The sequence below is a fragment of the Chiloscyllium plagiosum genome, unplaced genomic scaffold, assembly GCF_037043375.1.
Source record: "Chiloscyllium plagiosum isolate Xiang-an unplaced genomic scaffold, Cpla_swu_hap1 HiC_scaffold_11, whole genome shotgun sequence".
NCBI lineage: Eukaryota > Metazoa > Chordata > Chondrichthyes > Orectolobiformes > Hemiscylliidae > Chiloscyllium > Chiloscyllium plagiosum.
In genome coordinates, this window is record NW_028270149.1 from 58262513 (window position 1) to 58283522 (window position 21010).

Genomic DNA, 21010 nt, shown 5'->3' on the forward strand with positions numbered 1-21010 from the left:
GTATAATTCCAATGCTGCTGATTGTCCACAGCACCTCATGGATGTTTGATGTTTCTCCCATTTAGCATGTGATAGTGCTACATAAAAGAATGGAGAAGCCGGGTGCATTATTGGCTGGCAGATTGAGAAAATATGATATTATCCTCACCAATCAGGTCCCTCTTCACTTGCCAGGAACATTGAAACTCCTCCACCCAGACTATGCCCTGCACCCTTGCAACCCTCAGTGCTTCCTCCAAATGGTGTTCAATGGGAGAAGTATTGTTTCAGCAGCTGAGGGAGTGCAATACAGAGTAATCACCAGGAAGTTTCCTTGAGTGTGCTTGGCATGGTATTTCATGGCATCCAGAGTCAATGTTGAGGACTGCCATGGCAACTCCCTCCCAACTGTATACCACTGTGCCACCACCTCTGCAGGGTCTGTCTTGCCAGTGGGATAGGATATTTCCTAGTATGGTGATGCTGGTAACTGGGATATTGTCTGTAACATTTCATTCTGTGAATACGATTCTGTCAGGCATGTTGCTTGACTAGTCTGTGAGACAACCTCCCCCAATTTGGGCACTAGTTCCCAAACATTGGTGAGGAGGACTTTGCAGGGTTGACTGGGTTACATTTACCATGATAATTTGTGATATCTAGGTTGTTGACAGGTTATCTATCTGATTTCATTCCTTTTCCAAAACATTTTAGCAGTTTGACTAACTATATGGCTTGCTGTGCCATTTAAGAGGGCTGTGACGAATCAACCATAGTATTGTTGGTCTGGAGTCACATGTACATCAGATTGCATTATAAATGGCATTTCTGTTTTATCAACATTGTTCTCTTTGGACTTAAAGGTAAGGAAGATTGATAATATTTTTCCTGAGAGAATGTTGCTAGATTATAACTAAAGACAATCTCAATTCCTGCATGTTTTAGGTATCTGTTACCATTCAGAACCAAGACATCTAAACGGAAAACCCCTGTAGTGAAGAAGACATTGAATCCTCACTATAACCACACCTTTGTGTACACTGGTATAAAGCTTGAGGACTTGCAGCACGTTTGCCTGGAGCTGACCATCTGGGATAGAGAACCCTTATCCAGCAATGATTTTCTTGGAGGAGTTCGTCTTGGAGCTGGAAATGGTAAGAGAACAGAGATTGGGAAGGAAATAGGGAAGAATTTGACCTAAATTTCAATAGATAATTCAATAGATAAATTCGTATTTATTGAGTTCAGCTGAAATTTTCAATGAGGAATATGCAACCCAAATTTACAGCAAGAATGAATACTAGTGAGGCTAATGAAATATATTAAATCCAAATTTGAGACGACAGTGAAATAGGTGGGCAACTAAGTTGCAATAAAGAAATAAGATATTTACAAATGGAAGTGGATAGGTTAGGTAAATAAGCCAAAATTTGGCAGATGGAGTTTAATGTATAGAAGTGCGAGGTTATCCATTTTGTCAGAAGAACAAAAAGGCAAATTTATGAAGAGATACTTCAAAATGCTTGGTGCAGAGAGATCTGGGTGTCCTTGTGCATGATTTGTACTAAGTTAGTATGCAGGTAATAAGGAAGGAGAGTGGAATTTTGGCATTTACTGCAAAAGTATTCAGAGCATAAAAGGAAGGAAATGTTGTTGCAATTGTACAAGGCATTGGTGAAACTGCATGTAGAATACTGGGTATAGTTTTGGTCCCCTTAATTGAAGGATGCAACTACATTTTGCAGAAGTTCATGCATATACACACTAGAGTTTAGAAGAATGAGAGATGTAATTGAAGTGCATAAAAGATGCTAAAGGCAATTGACAAAATAGATGTAAAGAGGATGTTTCCTCTTATATGGCAATCTAGATTTAAAACCGAGATGAGAAGGAGTTCCTTCTCTGAAAGTGAACCTGTGGAATTCACCAACTCTATGTGGTAGATGACAGGACACTGAATAAATTGAAGGAAGAGCTAGACAGAGTTATATGTGGTAATGGGTTTAAGGGGACTGGATAGCAAAGTGGAGTTGAGGCCAAGAAATCAACCATGGTCATATTACCTAGAACAGGCTTGACAGGCTGAATTGCCTACTCCTGCTACTAATTCTTATGTAATTGCTTACATTATTGTTAACAAATCAGTGCTGTCAGGTGACTAAAGCTTCTATGCTGTAACTTGTGATACGCATTCCCTGACTCAATATTTTGCATTTTGATCCAGGAATTAGCAATGGACAACGTGTGGACTGGATGGATTCAACAGGGGAGGAGAGCAACATTTGGAGGAGGATGACCCAGTACCCTGGTTCATGGGTTGAAGGAACACTATTGCTTCGTCCACACATGACTGGGCACAGCTAGTCAGGGACCAACATACAGAAATTTACTTCCAGACAGTACATCCTAAATTACCAGATTGCAAATAGAAAATTAGTCAAGTTCTCTAGCATTACAACACATATCAAAAGCATATTCTTTCCCAAAGAGCAACAAAATCTCTATTACATGAGCATTTGCTGCAGGAGTGGAGGGAATATCTTAGATTAGAAACAGACCTGATTAATTTCAGGAATTCATAGGAGCAAGAATGACAACTTAGTCAGATCTAAACCGAGTACAATGTCAAAAGGTGAAGGAGAAAAGGAGAAGAGAAAATTTTATGTTAAGAAAATTGATGAGTACATTTTAAAAATGCTTATCTTGATGCATATATTCATTTGTTTATGCTTCTTTTTCTTACCATGCTTAATAACCCAGATCAATAATGAAGGTGACAATAGTGAAATCTGTCCCATTCCCTTTTTATGTTTAATTGGTCAGACATGGATCTCACATTCAGATATTAAGGTTTTGGCTTTTCATTCAAACTACTACTGTATTTTGCTGCTTTGGTTTTGTTGCAAGAAATTTCTAGTTGGATTATTTGTTTAAGACCTAAACATCTGTAGTATTCCCTCATTTATCAGAAAACCAACAGTCCCATACACACACTTAATTTTAATCAGCCCATGTACAGCTGTTATTCCACACATCTGGAGTAGGTGGGACTTGAACCCAGGCCCCAGGTAGGGACGTTACCACTGTGCCACAAGAGCCCTACTCTATTCCAAACTCTTAATGTCAGCATTCATTTCGGATTGGACAATCGGGATTAAATCATTGCCTCCTCTTCCCCTAATTACACATATTGCCACAGGATTGTGAAGCTAACATCACTTTTGCAGGCACTCACCAAACAGTCAAACATAAGCAAAATAGCACACTAATAATGAAAGTCTTAGTTTCTCAAGTTGACTTAGACTCAAAACAGAGATCATAATATGTTTAGTTTCAATCTAAAGATATTCACATTAAAGGGGCATAACAAAAATCTGTAGTTAAGGAAGACATTTATTTGGAATATTCTACACTAATTTACTAATCACATGGAACACTACTTCACAGGAATAGATTATGTAAGGTTGACTTGGGCGATGAAACAGGTCACAGTAACAGCAAATTTAACATACTATAAAACTGAGCTCCTTACAAACATGCTATTTAGTTACAAGTGTATGATATTCCTATTTAATGAAGATGTACACATTCTAATAAATTCACACCTTGTAAAAAAGCAGGAATCTTTCAGATAGAATGAAATTTTTGTTGTGATTTAACCCCTGTGTTTCTTCCATCTTCCAAGTCTTAATATTAAATGCTGTACGTTTTCTCAGTTGATAACGAGGTCCATGGTCAACTTTCGTGCCTTAAATAAAGCAACAGTTATTGGTTTGGTCTGGCATAGGTCTTTTATTCTATTCCCTCCCAGCATTTCTACTTGTGCTTTCCAGTGGCCTCTGGGGTACTCAAGAAATGAAGACTAAGACTAAAATTAAAATTATACCCATCACAACGGATATTCTTACATTGCCAATATAAATCCTAACCTTACAGCAGTTCACAGATTTTGGATAATCTTAACAGAAAAATTAGCAAAAACATGATGCAAATGATTTATACCAACAGCTTCATGACCTACAAGGTAAGCTTGTAAATGTAATGTTTCAGAAAGGAAAATAATTATGATGTAATTACTTAATGAAATCTCAACAGGCTAAAAGATCAAACAGGACTCTAACTACAGCAACTTATGTCTTTCAGAAGATATGTGATAGATCTTTGATGACATCATTAACATTATCCCTTACTGAATCTTGTCTTAATCTCCATCTTACTGAATAGTTTTACAGCATGATACACTGAGGGAAGCATGCTACAGTACATCCAAATTGCTTAGCTGATTCAGACACAGAAGTGCCTGTGACTGTAGCATATGTATGGAGATGCCAGTGCAACAATAAAAGTTAATCAAGTTTTCAAAAATGAGACCTGAGTCATGCAGTATTAATGTTATAGGAGCAAACATGAACATCACATCACCAATTATGATAACGGTGTGGACGCCAACTCCCAGTACTATTTATAAAAGAATCTTCACTGAAGCAGAGGGGCCTTGGTTGTAAAGCTTTCAGATGACTAACCACAATAAGTTTATGTGAGCACTGGTCTCCTACTTAAATAACTAGGAGGCAGACTTACCTTTCTACTTTCAGTTCAAAAGCCACTAAATCAAAAGTCCTCTCATTTACTAAATTAAAAACGCAGCTTCAGACTAATTACAGACAAAAAAGTTAAATATAGCAGTTAAAAGCAAAACAGCTCAGCTGATATGATTCTGCAATCAGACTTTAGGGAGCTAGGTAGAAAATTACCAAACAGGATCTCAAATGCAGAAATCTTTAGGTTACTGCCAGAGAGTACAGGAATAATAAAATAAGTCAGATGAATGTGTGGCTGGAAAGGAGGCCTTCAGATTTCTTGAGCTCTGAGGCAACTGCCACCTGTACAAGCTGAATGGTTTGGGCCTGAACAGAACTAGGTCTGAGTTCTTTTGAGGAGAAAGTGAGGGCTGCAGATGCTGGAAATCAGAGCTGAAAATGTATTGCTGGAAAAGCGCAGGTCAGGCAGCATCCAAGGAACAGGAGAATCGACGTTTCGGGCATAAGCCCTTTCCTGAAGAAGGGCTTATGCCCGAAACGTCGATTCTCCTGTTCTTTGGATGCTGCCTGACCTGCTGCGCTTTTCCAGCAACACATTTTCAGCTCTGAGTTCTTTTGAGTTTTGTTCGTGCTACTGAGAGGACTTTTTGAATAATCTTGGTGTGGGAAACAAGAGAGAATCGTAGGGGAAAATACCAGAGTGTGCAAAATACTTGGAGATACAGCTTAGTGTTTTCTTGATGCTAAGTTAACAAAGCAAGATGGAGTAAGAGTAAAAAAAAGCAATTTAAATCAGAATTATTATGTATGTATGTGAATACACATGGTAAACAAGAGTGGGGAGATATAGATGCAGACTGCCATGTGGATATAAAACATTGTGGCGATAACCGATCCGGTTCAAGAAACAGCAAGATTGAATGTTAAATATTCCTTGTAGAAGACGTACATAATTGAGGAGAAAAGGAAAGTAGGAATGTAGTCCTTAACCAGTATTGGTTAAGGTCTACATTGCAGTACTGGAGAAAGAGATGTTGCAGAAGGCTCAAGGGTTAAATCATTTTGGCTTGAGCTAAAGAACAAAAGGGCACAATTTCATTGCTAGGTGCAGTCTACAGAACAACAACCAGTGGTAACAATGTTGAGGAACAAATCTACAGAATAGTTACAGAGAGACGCAAATGTTATAAAAGTGGTTATAACGGAGGACATCCATTACCCAAAATGACGGCGATACAGGCAGTGTTAGGGAAGTGAGGGGCAAGTGTTCCTGGATTGTGTGCAGGAGAGATTCCTACAGCAGTAGATGTCTAGTCCAACAAGGGCGAATGCCAAGTTGGACCTGATCCTTGGAAATGAGGTGGGCCATGTGGATCAAGTGTCAACAGGAGAACATTTAGAAGATGGTGATCATTATATTGTAAAGTTCAGGATAATGGTGGAGAATGACAAGCATCAATCCAGATTAAGAACAATCAATTGGCAGAGAGCTGACTTCAATGGAACAAGAATACAGCTGGCTAGGTTTGACTGGAACAAGAGCTTGGCAGGAAAAATAGTAACTGAACAATGTGTTACCTTCAAAGACAGAGTGTTGGTGGCTAGTCAAGGTATATTCCCTCAAATGGGAAAAGCAGGACCAATGAATCCAGAGCACCTGGATGACAAAGGAGACAGAAATTAAAATAAAGAGGAAAGATTGTGGTTTTGACAGGTGTCGGGCAGAAAATACAACTGACAACCAGGAGGAAAACTCAGAGGGAAGGTGAAGAAGCAAAGAGAAATTATGAGAAAAGACTGGTAGTCAACATAAAGGGATGTTCCAAAGACTTCTGTAGATATGTGAAAGTAAAAAAAAAAGGTGTAGTTAAAATGGAGTTCAACTAATTAGAGATCAAAAATGGGATTTACATGTAGAGGCAAAAGGCACAGCTGAGGTGTTAAATTAATACTTTGCATCTAACTTTATAAAAGAGGAGGAAACTGCCACTAGACAGATTCAGTATTGATAAGGAAGTAGTCTTGGTTAGACTATTGGCATGTAAAGTTGACAAGGCACTGGGACTGGATGAGATGTATCCAAAAATTTAGAAGGAAAGTGAGAGTGGAAATTGCAGGAGCATTGACCAAAAACTTTCAGTCTTCCCTAGACTCAGTGAAGGTGTTAGAAGAATGGAAAATTACAAACATTGCAGCTTAGTTCAAGAAAGGTTGAAAGGTTAAGCAGATAGACAATTACAAAGTAATCACTTTAAATTCAGGAATGATAAAATGATAAAATTAGTAGTCACATGGAAAAAAATATGGGTTGATTAGGAAGAGTCAGCATGGATTTCTAAAGTGGGAGTCATGATGAATGAACTTGGTGTTTTTTGAAAAGGGAGCAGAAAGGTTCAATGAGGGCAACATTGCTAATGTGGTATACGTGGACTTTCAGAAGGCGTTTGATACAAGCCATACAAAAAGCTTGGGAGGAAACTTACAGATGATGGAATTAAAAGGTGCAATAAGTAGCAACACAGTTATAGAACGGAGTAATAGGAAACAAACAATCATGGTCATGCATATTTTTCAGGTTTGTAGTGGAGTTCCCCAGGGTTTGGTATAGGGACCCTTCCTTTTCATGATATATATTAATGATCTTGATTTTCGTGTGCAGGGGATAATTTCAAAGCTAGCAGATGACATGGAAATTGTAAAAATTATAGACTGCGAGGAGGACAGTATAAAACTCCAAAAGGACATTGACAAGTTGGTGGAGTGGGCAGATAGGTGGCAAGTGGGGAGATGCATTTTGGTATAAAGACATGATAGAAATAGGAGTTACAATTATAAATGGGATGCAGGAGCAATGAGACCTCAGTTTATACGTGCACAGATCATTGAAGGTGACAGGAAAGGTTGAGAGAGCAATTAATAAAGCACACAGTATTTGATTTTATTAATACGGTCATAAAGTACAAGAGCTAAGAGGTAATGTTGAACTTGTATAACACACTTGTTAGACCTCAGCTGGAGTACTGTGTACAGTTCTGGGTGCCAAATAGAATGTATGCAAACACATTGGAGAGCAGAGAAACAATTTACAAGAATTTTTAAGATTAGTTTACCTACAGTGTTGAAACAGGCCCTTCAGCCCAACAAGTCAACACCAATCCTCCGAAGAGTAACCCACCCAGACCCATTTCTCTCTGACTGATGCACCTAACACTATCGGCAACTTAGTATGGCTAATCCACCTGACCTGCACATCTTTGGACTGTAGGAGGAAACCGGAGCACCCGGAGGAAACCCACGCAGACACAGGGAGAATGTGCAAACTACACACAGGTTGTCACCCAAGGCTGGATTCGAACCCGGGTCCCTGGCACTGTGAGGCTGCAGTGCTAACCACTGAGCCACCGTGCTGCCCAGGGATGGTTCCAGGGATGAGAAATCTCAAATGAGAATAAAAGGAAGGTTACTGCTCCCCTTGGAGAGAAGGTGGCTAAGAGGAAATCTGATAGAGGTTTTCAAAAGCATGAGTGGGTTGGATTGCGTAGTTAGCTAGAAACTATTTCTGCTCATAAAAGACTCTTACAGGTGCACATATGATTTGCAAAAGATGCAAATAAGTTGAGAAAAAAACATTTTCATACAGTGAGTGGCTAGACTTTGGAATGCACTGGCTGGAAGTGTGATGGATGAGTTTCAATTCAGTCAGTCATTGAAGGAGGTATTAGATGATTATTCTGATAGTAATAAAGTGCAAGGCTTTGGGGGAAAAGCATATAATATGGTAGGTACAGATACTCATTTGAAGAGCTAGAGCAAACTTAATGGGCTAAATGGCCTCCTCCTGTCCTGCAAACACTTCTACAATTCTGTCTGCCCATGCCTTTGATACATATCTGCTTGGGATTTCTTTGGAAAAAGAAGCATGTTGTGTTATATCTCACAGTTGATATGTAATATACATTTAAAAGCTATGCTCATGATGTCATCACCATATCATGGCATGTAACCTACATGTACAAACGTCTCAGTCTCTATCTTACAGAACTGGAAATGTGTTGCTGGAAAAGCGCAGCAGGTCAGGCAGCATCCAGGGAACAGGAGAATCGACGTTTCGGGCATAAGCCCTTCTTCAGGAATGGGGAAAGTTTGTCCAGCAGGCTAAGATAAAACGTAGGGAGGAGGGACTTGGGGGAGGGGTGTCGGAAATGTGATAGGTGGAAAGAGGTCAAGGTGAGGGTGATAGGTCAGACTGGGGTGAGGGCGGAGAGGTTGGGAAGAAGATCTCAGGTTAGGAAGGCGGTGCTGAATTTGATGGATTTGACTGAGACAGGGTGGGGGGAGGGGAAATGAGGAAACTGGTGAAATCCGAGTTCATCCCTTGTGGTTGGAGGGTTCCTAGCCGGAAGATGAGGCGTTCTTCCTCCAACCGTCGTTTTGTTGTGGTCTGACGATGGAGGAGTCCAAAGACCTGCATATCCTTGGTGGAGTGGGAGGGGGAATTGAAATGTTGAGCTACAGGGTAGTTGGGTTGGTTGGTCCGGGTGTCCCAGAGGTGTTCTCTGAAACGCTCCGCAAGTAGCCGGCCTGTCTCCCCAATATAGAGGTGGCCACATCGGGTGCAGAGGATGCAATAGATGATATGTGTGGAGGTGCAGGTGAATCTGTGGCGGATATGGAAGTTTCCTTTGGGGCCTTGGAGGGAGGTGAGGGGGGAGGTGTGGGCGCAAGTCTTGCACCTCCTGCGGTTGCAGGGGAAGGTGCCGGGAGTGGAGGTTGGGTTGGTGGGGGGTGTGGATCTGACGAGGGAGTCACGGAGGGAGTGGTCTTTACGGAATGCTGATAGGGGAGGGGAGAGAAATATATCCTTGGTGGTGGGGTCCGTTTGGAGGTAGCGGAAATGACGGCGGATGATGCGCTGTACATGGAGATTGGTGGGGTGGTAGGTGAGGACCAGTGGGGTTCTGTCCTGGTGGCGGTTGGAGGGGCGGGGTTCAAGGGCGGAGGAGTGGGAAGTGGAAGTGGAAATGTGTTGCTGGAAAAGCGCAGGTCAGGCAGCATCCAGGGAACAGGAGAATCGACATTTCGGGCATAAGCCCTTCTTCAGGAATGGGGAAAGTTTGTCCAGCAGGCTAAGATAAAAGGTAGGGAGGAGGGACTTGGGGGAGGGGCGTCGGAAATGTGATAGGTGGAAAGAGGTCAAGGTGAGGGTGATAGGTCAGACTGGGGTGGGGGTGGAGAGGTCGGGAAGAAGATCTCAGGTTAGGAAGGCGGTGCTGAATTTGATGGATTTGACTGAGACAGGGTGGGGGGAGGGGAAATGAGGAAACTGGTGAAATCCGAGTTCATCCGGACCCCACCACCAAGGATATATTTCCCTCCCCTCCCCTATCAGCATTCCGAAAAGACCACTCCCTCCGTGACTCCCTCGTCAGATCCACACCCCCCACCAACCCAACCTCCACTCCCGGCAACTTCCCCTGCAACCGCAGGAGGTGCAAGACTTGCGCCCACACCTCCCCCCTCACCTCCCTCCAAGGCCCCAAAGGAAACTTCCATATCCGCCACAGATTCACCTGCACCTCCACACATATCATCTATTGCATCCTCTGCACCCGATGTGGCCTCCTCTATATTGGGGAGACAGGCCGGCTACTTGCGGAGCGTTTCAGAGAACACCTCTGGGACACCCGGACCAACCAACCCAACCACCCTGTATCTCAACATTTCAATTCCCCCTCCCACCACCAAGGATATGCAGGTCTTTGGACTCCTCCATTGTCAGACCACAACAAAACGACGGTTGGAGGAAGAACGCCTCATCTTCCGGCTAGGAACCCTCCAACCACAAGGGATGAACTCGGATTTCACCAGTTTCCTCATTTCCCCTCCCCCCACCCTGTCTCAGTCAAATCCATCAAATTCAGCACCGCCTTCCTAACCTGAGATCTTCTTCCCGACCTCTCCGCCCCACCCCAGTCTGACCTATCACCCTCACCTTGACCTCTTTCCACCTATCACATTTCCGAAGCCCCTCCCCCAAGTCCCTCCTCCCTACCTTTTATCTTAGCCTGCTGGACAAACTTTCCCCATTCCTGAAGAAGGGCTTATGCCCGAAACGTCGATTCTCCTGTTCCCTGGATGCTGCCTGACCTGCTGCGCTTTTCCAGCAACATATTTCCAGCTCTGATCTCCAGCATCTGCAGACCTCACTTTCTCCTCTATCTTACAGAAGCCTCTTGCAAATTACATACTGAGACAAGTATGTTATAGTAAATACATCTGAACTGCTTAGCTTAAGTCAAGGCACACAAATGCCTGTGAATCTAGTATACACATTTAGATACTGGATGCTGAAATAAAAATTCATTTAATTCTTTAGTACTACATGACCATATAACACATTTGTGTTATATGAAATAAGAAAAGTATCAAATCACAATAGCTAAAAATAATTAGCTATCACTTCAGTAACAGTTAAATTATATTTGTGTAGTTTCTTTTGAAGAACTCCTTAAAATAGACAAAGCTTTGAAAGGTTATATACCTTATAAGTTTTTGATTCAAAATTTTGCTTAATGGGAATCCATATAAGTTTCTATCAGTACAGGAGATTTGTGTAGTGTATTTTAGCTCATTCTCTTGGTAAACTAAATATCTAAGGTAAATTAAGCATTCAAAATATACAGACTATGAATATCTTGTTGAACTTACACATATATATGTACAAATATGCACTCATTCCGAAATATTGAAGGGCCTTTATATAACTTTTCCATTTTATGTAGCTTATCTCTTGCTGAAAGTATATTGATTCAACAAATGGCTTCCTATTACTGGCTTCACTAACTTCTATAGTCAGTCAGTATAGTTTAGTCAACACAAGACTTTAATTAGCCTCAATCTAATTTTAATCTTTGACATCACATCCAACCTTCTCACTAAATATTTAACCCCGAAGAGTTCAGATTTTGCTTACTGCTGTCTGTGGGTTGTTTGGAAGCTTATCCAGTCATACAGCTGTACAGTATGAAAACAGATGCTTCGGTCCAACTAGTCCATGATATTCCTAGATTAATCTAGTCCCATTTGCCTGCATTTGGGCCACATCCCTCTAAACCCTTCCCATTCATATACCCATCCAGATGCCTTTTAAATGTTCTAATTGTACTAGCCTCAATCACTTCCTCTGGAAGCTCATTTCTCACACACACACACACACACACCCCTCTGCATGAAAACGTTGCCCCTTAGGTGCCTTTTAAATCTTTCCCCTCTCACCTTAAACCTATGCCCTCTAGTTTTGGACTACCCCACCCCAGGGAAAAGATCTTGTCTATTTACCCTATCCATGCCCCCCATAATTTTATTAACCTCTAATATGGTCACCCTTCAGCCTCCAACATATCAGGGAAAATAGCCCCAGCCTATTCAGCCTCTCCCTTTAGCTCAAACCCTCAAAGTCTGGCAATGTCCTTGTAAATCCTTTCTGAACCATTTCAAGTTTCATAACAACCTTCCTATAGCAGGGAGACAAAATTGTATCAATATTTCAAAAGTGGCCGAACCAATGTCCTGTACAGCCAGAATGACCTCCCATCTCCTATACTTAAAGCACTGAACAATAAAGGCAAGCATTCCAAACACCTTCTTCACCACCCTGTCTATGTGTGACTCCACTTTCAAGGAACTATGAACATGCGCTCCAAGGTCTTTGTTCAGCAACGCTCCCCAGGATCCTACCATTAAGTGTATAAGTCCTGTCCTGATTTGCCTTTCCCAAACGCAGCACTTCACATTTATCTAAATTAAACTCCATATGCCACTCCTCAGCCAATTGGCCCATCTGATCAAGATCCCATTGTACTCTGAGGTAATCTTTGCTGTCCACTACCAATGATCTGCAATCTTACTAACTATACCTCATATATTCATATTCAAGTAAATGACAAAAGCAGTGGACCCAGCACCGATCCTTGTGGCACACTGCTGGTCACACACCCCCAGTCTGAAAAGCAACCCGCCACCACCACCCTGTCTTGTACCTTCAAGGCAGTTCTGGCTCCAAATAGCTTGTTCTCCCTGTGTTCTATGTGATCAAACCTCAACATATTAATTGACTTTTGCTGATATTCTCACAATGAAACTTATCTGAAATTTAGCAGATTAAGGCTACGTTGTAAAAATTTTGCTCAACGCTTGGTGCCAAATAATAAGCATCTATTTCAATTCTATCCAATAGCAAACCCGATTTAACAGGTGACGGGAGAGACACACCTGTTTTATACTACAGGACAATATATTTTTTAAGGCCTGAGAGTTGACAGGCAAAGCAATGTACACATCTATATCTAGAAGTACACTGTATATTACAGACAAATTCAAATCTTAGCTTGTTAAATTTGGAGTTACTTACATTTGAAAATTGCTATTGTGTTTGTTCCAACCCTGCAAGAAGCATTTTGAAAAAGAACCCATGTTAATTTTCCTCTGAGCCACCTGGACTTCAAAAGATACGTGATATACAGCAAAGTTAGTATCTCACTTTTTAGATTGAGTCTGTCGCTTAGCTACACTCCACAGTGGTGACGAAGAGCTTCATTGAGGCTGAAAGTCCAATGAATTATATAGTTTCTGAAATAATCACACCCAGATTTTGGTAAAGCACTTTAAAGGTTATGCTTTTCATGCTGACCCCAAAAATGTCTTATTTATTGTTACTGTAATTAAAACTACAGTGTTAATAAATATGTTTAACAGCTTTAGTCTTGGATATACAGTAGCAAGCATGATGTGGCCAAAGAATTCAAAGATCTACAGGTGATGAGTAGGTCATATTATTTCTTGTACATAAACCTACTGGCAGGAAGTTTTAATATTTTCTAATGACACCCACTCACATTTGCCAAGAAGAAAGTCAACATTTGTTTCACCTGGAACAACAACTTGCCTAAAGAATTTGACTGCTTTGAATAAGAAAGTATTGAAAACTGTGACTCACTTGTAATGTCACCTAACACAGCTCAACAAGAATAGGGGTAATTAATGAACAAGATGATAGCAACAACATATTTGTGCAGTGCCTTTAATTTAATAAATCATCTAAGGTGCTTCACAGGAGCATTATAAAAGGAGAAACCAAACCACAAAGACATATTAGCTCAGATGTCAAACAGATAAAGGCTTTTAGGAGTGTCTTCAAAGAGAGAGAGAGAGAGAGTGGTTTTGGGAGGGAATGCCAGAGCTTAAATCTCAGGCAACAGAGCTTGGGATGCTCAGAAGGCTGTAGATATCTTAGGAAAGGTGCAGCAGGTTCTAGGCAAATTGGAGTTTATGGAGAGTTAAGGATAAACATCAAACAGGGAGTGTGTTGGAAGAAAACAAGGCCCAAGGCAACAAACATGTAGAAAGGTTTTGCCGTCAACAAGTTGAGGTTGGAGCAAAGGAGAAAGCGGCCTTTGTGATGCAAAGAATATGAGAATTGAAGGATTGCATATGGTATATCAACTATGAACGATCCAGTTTAGCCTGAGAAAATGGTGAGAACTTGGATGGAATCATTGGCAAGGAAATAGGCATTTTGGAGGCTGCAGAAGACTACTTAGAATTTCCTGAATTCAAATGAGAAAATTCAGATTCATCCTATATTAAATGTCAAAAAAGCAGTCTGACTGTCAAATAGAGAAGTAGAGGAATGACGGACAGCGAAGGAGATGTTATTGACATACATGCGAGTTGAACTCTTATCTGCAATGTTGATAAGGTAGCGAAGGGGTCAAGAATAGACTCCTAAGGAGTTTTTTAAATTCATTCACAGGATGTGGGCTTGTGGATGGGCCTATCTCTAAATGCCCCTTGAAAAGACCATAGTGAGCTGTCTATTTGAACAGCTGCAGTCCACAGTGCTGACTGTTGAAAAAAAGAATGCAATTCCTTTCCCAATTTTATCTAAAGTTACCTTTGTCTAGTTAGAGACCTGTGACCACATTCTGCCTTAGCACTGTAACTTACAGCCAATGATCTCTGAAATGCCTTTTGACCCTTCCCACCAAATTAGTAATGACCTTTCCCACCAAATAAAACTCTGCATTCTCAACATTATAATGAAAATGCTGAAGTAATTATGTGTCTTTTTTCAACTATTAGCACATTATAGGCATAGAATATACACCACTTGTGAGCAAGATCTCCATAACTAACCTTAATGTGGAGTGTTAAGGGAAAATACTTGATGCAGTGTAAATTTGGCAGATGTACAGGCAATTAAGTCTAATTACATCAATGAGTTCATCCATTTTGTGGAATAGCTGAAAATATGTTGCTGGAACAGCGCAGCAGGTCAGGCAGCATCCAGGGAACAGGAGAATCGACATTTCGGGCATAAGCCCTTCTTCAGGAATGAGGAAAGTGTGTCCAGCAGGCTAAGATAAAAGGTAGGGGGGAGGGACTTGGGGGAGGGGCATTGGAAATGCGATAGGTGGAAAGAGGTCAAGGTGAGGGTGATAGGTCAGACTGGGGTGGGGGCGGAGAGGTCAGGAATAAGATTGCAGGTTAGGCGAGTCTGTTTGAGGGTGTGGCTGAAGAGCTTCTGTGCAGAGGAGATGACTTGGGGTGTGCAGTGAGAGAGGGACTCACTGAAATCTTTGTAGAGGGAGGAAGAGAGCTTCTTCAAGGAAGGCATCTCCCTCTCTCACTGCACACCCCAAGTCCCTCTCTCACTGCAAACCCCAAGTCATCTCCTCTGCACAGAAGCTCTTCAGCCACATTTTCAAACAGACTCGCCTAACCTGCAATCTTCTTCCTGACCTCTCCGCCCCCACCCCAGGCTGACCTATCACCCTCACCTTGACCTCTTTCCACCTATCGCATTTCCAACACCCCTCCCCCAAGTCCCTCCTCCTTACCTTTTATCTTAGCCTGCTGGACACACTTTCCTCATTCCTGAAGAAGAGCTTATGCCCGAAACGTCGATTCTCCTGTTCCCTGGATGCTGCCTGACCTGCTGCGCTGTTCCAGCAACACATTTTCAGCTCTGATCTCCAGCATCTGCAGACCTAACTTTCTCCTCAAAGATTTTAACCTACTGCAAATCCTCTTACAAGGATGCCTTCCTTGAAGAAGCTCTCTTCCTCCCTCTACAAAGATTTCAGTGGGTCCCTCTCTCACTGCAAACCCCAAGTCATCTCCTCTGCACAGCTCTTCAGCCACATTCTCAAACAGACTCGCCTAACCTGCAATCTTCTTCCTGACCTCTCCGCCCTCACCCCAGTCTGACCTATCACCCTCACCTTGACCTCTTTCCACCTATCGCATTTCCAACACCCCTCCCCCAAGTCCCTCCTCCTTACCTTTTATCTTAGCCTGCTGGACACACTTTCCTCATTCCTGAAGAAGGGCTTATGCCCGAAACGTCGATTCTCCTGTTCCCTGGATGCTGCCTGACCTGCTGTGCTGTTCCAGCAACACATTTTTAGCTCTGATCTCCAGCATCTGCAGACCTCACTTTCTCCCCATTTTGTGGAATATCCTTGGTCACTGATTGTCATGAATTCAGCTTTTACAACTGAACGCATTTCAATCTTCCAGATGAACATAGTTGTGTAAAGCATATAGGATGGCAGCATACTACTAAGAAGCACTTTGATGCCAGTTTTCTGACTTTCAAGTTGTAATACTGCCCCACAAGGGTTCAAATGAAAAGTGCACATCAAATTAAAATAGGACCAAAAACATGAAAAATTACTACTGGAGCACAAAACTGATAGAACACATCAAGATTCAAAACTTTGATTAGAGGAGATAATTAGATTAATAATTCAGGAATGACAGACTTCCATTTTCACAATAACTGATATCGCAAAGCATTTTAAAGCTCAGCTAAAACTCTTTGAAGCATAGCTACTGTTGTAGCAAATGTAGCAGTCAATTTGCATTTAATGGGAAATGTGGCTGTGAGATTCAAGAATACAGAAAATGTATTTGTCAGGATGAAGTGCATATTAACATGAAAGAAATTGAACTTGAATCTTAGGAAAAGATTGCTGAGGAGCTACAAGCCACCATTTATGTTTAATGTCTTCAAGAAATGGACAACAATTAAATATACAACTGATAAGCTGAATTATTTGGCATTTATATACAAAAATAGCATCAAATGGAGAAAGATACAATTGTTAGAAGGAAAGATTGACAGAAAATGTAGGAAAGGAAAGCAGAGAAAGAAAAGAATGAATTAGATAATGAACTTGATGTAGCTGACCTGTGCAGAATATGTGAGGGCAGCACAGAACAGACAGAGATGGAGAGTCATGGTAGTCAACCTTTTAGGAAGATGATGAAACCAACAAATGCCAAGCCTCATTACAATTTGATAAACTGGTAAAATTCAGAACAGCCTCTAAAAGGCTTTCAAAACTTCAACCGTGCTATACCAAAATCAAGTTCAACTAACTTACACGTTTTTAGATTTGTTCCAAAAATAGCATGAATTAGGAGTAACATTCTTCAGTATGAAATGGTTTTCTAGTTATACCGGTGCTAAGGAACTTAACAAGGAATTGTTTTTACAGATTAATTAAGAAATTGGATCACAGTAAAGTTACAGTATTGAGATTTGTCAAATTTGTCCATTAGAGTTTGAGGCAAGAAAATAGAAAAATAACATACAGAAGAATTTGCTTTTATTACATGGATCATCAAAAGCTCCTGTAAATATGATCCAGGCTTTCTGCAAATCTGAGGGAATCTGAGAAATACAACAGGAGAACAACAAACCTATACTAGATATATTTTAAAACTATATACATAAATACACAAATGATAAACACTATCAATGATAGTGTCAGAGTTTCAGTCATACAGCACCAAACAAGCTCTTCAGCCCATCAGGTTTGCACCAACCTATCCAAACTAATCCCACTTTCTAACATTTGGCCCGTTTCATTCAAATACGCATCCAAGAATTTCTTAAAGGATGTGAGGTCTCCACCTTTACTAACTCCCCAGGCAGTGCATCTCCACCACCCTGTGAGTTAAAAGATTCTTCCTCAAATCGCCTCAGAATCTCCTGTCGTTCATCTTAAAATTGTATTTCCTCATATTGACTCTTCAACCAAAGGGAATAGCTGCTTTCTATCCACCTTGCCCATGACCCTCTGTACCTCATTCTGGACCACCCTCCGTCTTCTTTGCACTAAAGAAAACAACCAGGGTCTTTCTTCATAACTAAAATGCTCCAATCTGGGCAACATCCTGGTGAATCTTCTTTGCACCCTTTCCAGTGAAGTCACATCCTTTCTACTGTTATGGACCAGGTCAGACCCCCTCAAAACATTTCAAGAAGGTAGTCCAAATCCTAACTTTTCTAGTTGTTTTAAGCAGGTGTAGAGTGGATATTCCAGGAGTGTTATAGCTGGCCCAACCACCCAGTTTTAAACAAAACAGTATTTATTTACAGACTACTGAATGAAACACAAACAAAAGAGAACTGAATTTAGAATAAGTTAATCTATCTGAAAACCCCATCGACTCCATCACAACTTAATGATACTTTTCCAAATATTTGCATAGAATAGAATTTGCATAGAATAAACAACCTATCTCTGAGCTAAAACTGCAAACTGTTCTCTAAAGGAAAAGGTAAGATAAAGTCATCAATAGTTTCATCAGACCTTAGGGCTGCTCTCTCATTTGAGAGACATGACTGATGATGGTGTAACCCAAGGGTCACCACACCTCAGGTGAGGGGAAGAGGTTGAGAAGGAAAGTCTTTCATGGTAACCTTAAGCCAGTGTAGGAAATGAACCCACGCTGTTAGCGTTACTCTGCATCACAAATCAGCCAAATGAGCTAAACCAACCCCACACAGTACTCCAACTGTGGCTTATCCAAAATTCTGTGCAATCCAACATGGTTTCCCTGTTATAACTTATGTCATGACTGATAAAGGCATATGCCTTCACAACGACCCTATCATGCTACCTTCAGAAATCTGAGGACAAGCAGCCAAATTCCCTCTGAGCTTCCTAGAGACCTGCCACTGATCAAGTACTCCATTGTTCTGTTGCTTTTTTGAAAGTGCATGAACTCACATTTTTTAGGGTTAAGTTCCATTTGCTACTGATATGACCATCTGATCAGCCCAGTTAGGTCTTTCTGTAACCCAACCCTTTCTTCCTCACTGTCAACAACCCAGCCAACCTCTGTCATCCAAGCAATTACTCATCATTTCCACAAACCCTACCTCATAACCAGGAGGTCTGGCTCAGGTTAAGTCGCACTTGCCTTGACCTGTGCCATAATATGCCTAATCAGGTTAATTAAAAATGTCAAAAATGCAAAACTAAGCAGTCCAATAGAATGGCCAGATACTAATACAATCACAATTGTGTTATATGTCTGCACAATTTAGCATTCCTGCACATAGATTTGATTTCACAACATTTAGCTGTAGTGGTGTGAACACATTGCTTTTAAACTTTACATTAACTTTCACTTAGGAGATTTTAAAATCTCCACTAACCTTCGGTCAGGTGATTTTTAAAATTTATTTTTAACTTAGACTTAGAGAAACTGATTCCTAAATGAAAACTTCTCACTCTGACTGCATTGGAAAATAACTGTTATAGGCATTGTTTACATTTGTAAACAAAAACATTTGTTTTTAAGAATAGGAAATGTGTTTTTTGTAGAGCTGTTAAAAATATGCCTTACAAGGCTTGAGCTCAGGGGAATAAATTCCTCCTTGAAATAGTCTTGTTCTACCACTGCACTGAAAGGGGTAATCAGCAAATCCTTTCAATTTATATGCAAAAGGAAAAAAATTGCTTATGTTTAAAACAAATACAGGAATAGAAATTCCTTTGTTCAAGGAACTGCATAATTAACTTGCCTCATCTTGATCTGTTCAGTACTCAAGACTACATGACAAGAGGTTGAGTATTTGTCACCTGGACTTGTTCTCCTGCATTGCATTGGAATGCTTTCAATCTTTGTCTCAATCTTTTCTTGGCCAACTCTCTATCTCACATCTCCCAAACTGTAGGATTCAAATTATCACTGCAGTATGCATTGGCTATAGAGAGGAGCAATTTATCTTATTTCAAACGGAAATCCATTAACATATTACATATGTACACTTGTAGGTACTGAAAGTTTATCTAATTGTACACATTTAAGCTATTCAACTAAATGAACATACTTTCACAAGTATTGCTATACTATATGTGCACAATATCAATGAAAACTAATTTTTATCAATAGCATACACTACTGTATTTATATTGTTTCTTAAGCATACTGCTTTTAATGCTTCTGTTCAACATATGCAGCTTTGATTGTTTCTGTTCCTCGTACGCAAATTTTAAATGACAATGATCAAGTTCATATCAATATAAAAATCAGAAGGAACTTGTATTCAGTATTCTTGTATCATAATGACAGCATACAGTTTCTAATATTTTAAATTTAGAAATCTAAATTGTAGCCTTTTGATTTTCTTGCGGCTGCGATGCAATGGATGCTCATTTAATGTAGCATAGCTAGGCAAAAAGTAAATTAATCAAAATATAGCAGCTGGCAGAGCAAGGATGTCTGGTCTCTTCTGGCACACTGGTAGCAATCCTACCCCTGGACCAGGAGGCCTTGGTTCAAATCACACCTGCTCCAAAGATATACAGGAATAGTGCCAGAAGGCTGAAGGATAGCATGTGTTGTCCCCTTGCTCAATAAGGGGAGTAGAGACAATAAGGGGAGTAGAGCCTTACTTCGGTTGTGGTTAAAGTATTGGTAAAAGTTATAAGAGATAGGATTTATAATCATCTAGAGAGGAATAATTAGGGATAGTCAACACGGTTTTGTGAAGGGTTGGTCGTGTCTCACAACCTTATTGAGTTCTTTGAGTTGGTGACCAAGGTGAATGAAGGTAAAGCGGTTGATGTGTATATGGATTTCAGTAAGGCATTAGATAAGGTCCCCCACAGTAGGCTATTGCACAAAATATGGAGGCATGGGATTGAGGGTGATTTAGCGTTTTGAAATGCGGCACGGTGGCACAGTGGTTAGCACTGCTGCCTCACAGTGCCAGAGACGCGGGTTCAATTCCTGCCTCAGGCAAATGTCTGCGTGGAGTTTGCACATTCTCCCAGTGTCTGCGTGGGTTTCCTCCGGGTGCTCCGGTTTCCTCCCACAGTCCAAAAATGTGCAGGCTAGGTGAATTGGCCATGCTAAATTGCCCGTAGTGTTAGGTGAAGGGGTAAATGTAAGGTAATGGGTCTGGGTGGGTTGCTGTTCGGAGGGTCGGTGTGGACTTGTTGGGCCGAAGGGCCTGTTTCCATAATATAAGTAATCTAATCAAATCAGCTATTGGTTAGCTGAAAGAGGATAGAGGGTAGTCGTTAATGGGAAATGTTCATCCTGGAGTTCAGTTACTAGTGGTGTATCGCAAGGATCTGTTTTGGGCCACTACTGTTTGTCATTTTTATAAATGACCTGGATAA

General features: G+C 40.9%; 1 protein-coding gene across 4 annotated transcripts in view; it reads left to right on the plus strand.

The window, feature by feature from the left end:
- The window catches only part of sytl4 (synaptotagmin-like 4), an 83650-nt gene extending 79898 nt beyond the window's left edge, over positions 1-3752 (plus strand). For all 4 annotated transcript variants that reach the window (XM_043704567.2, XM_043704566.2, XM_043704569.2 and 1 more), the window contains exons 17-18: positions 925-1133; positions 2204-3752. In XM_043704567.2, coding sequence (XP_043560502.2) covers positions 925-1133; positions 2204-2343 — 349 coding nt within the window. In that variant the 3' untranslated portion in view covers positions 2344-3752. The remainder of the gene's footprint in view (positions 1-924; positions 1134-2203) is intronic.
- Positions 3753-21010: the final 17258 nt, after the last annotated feature.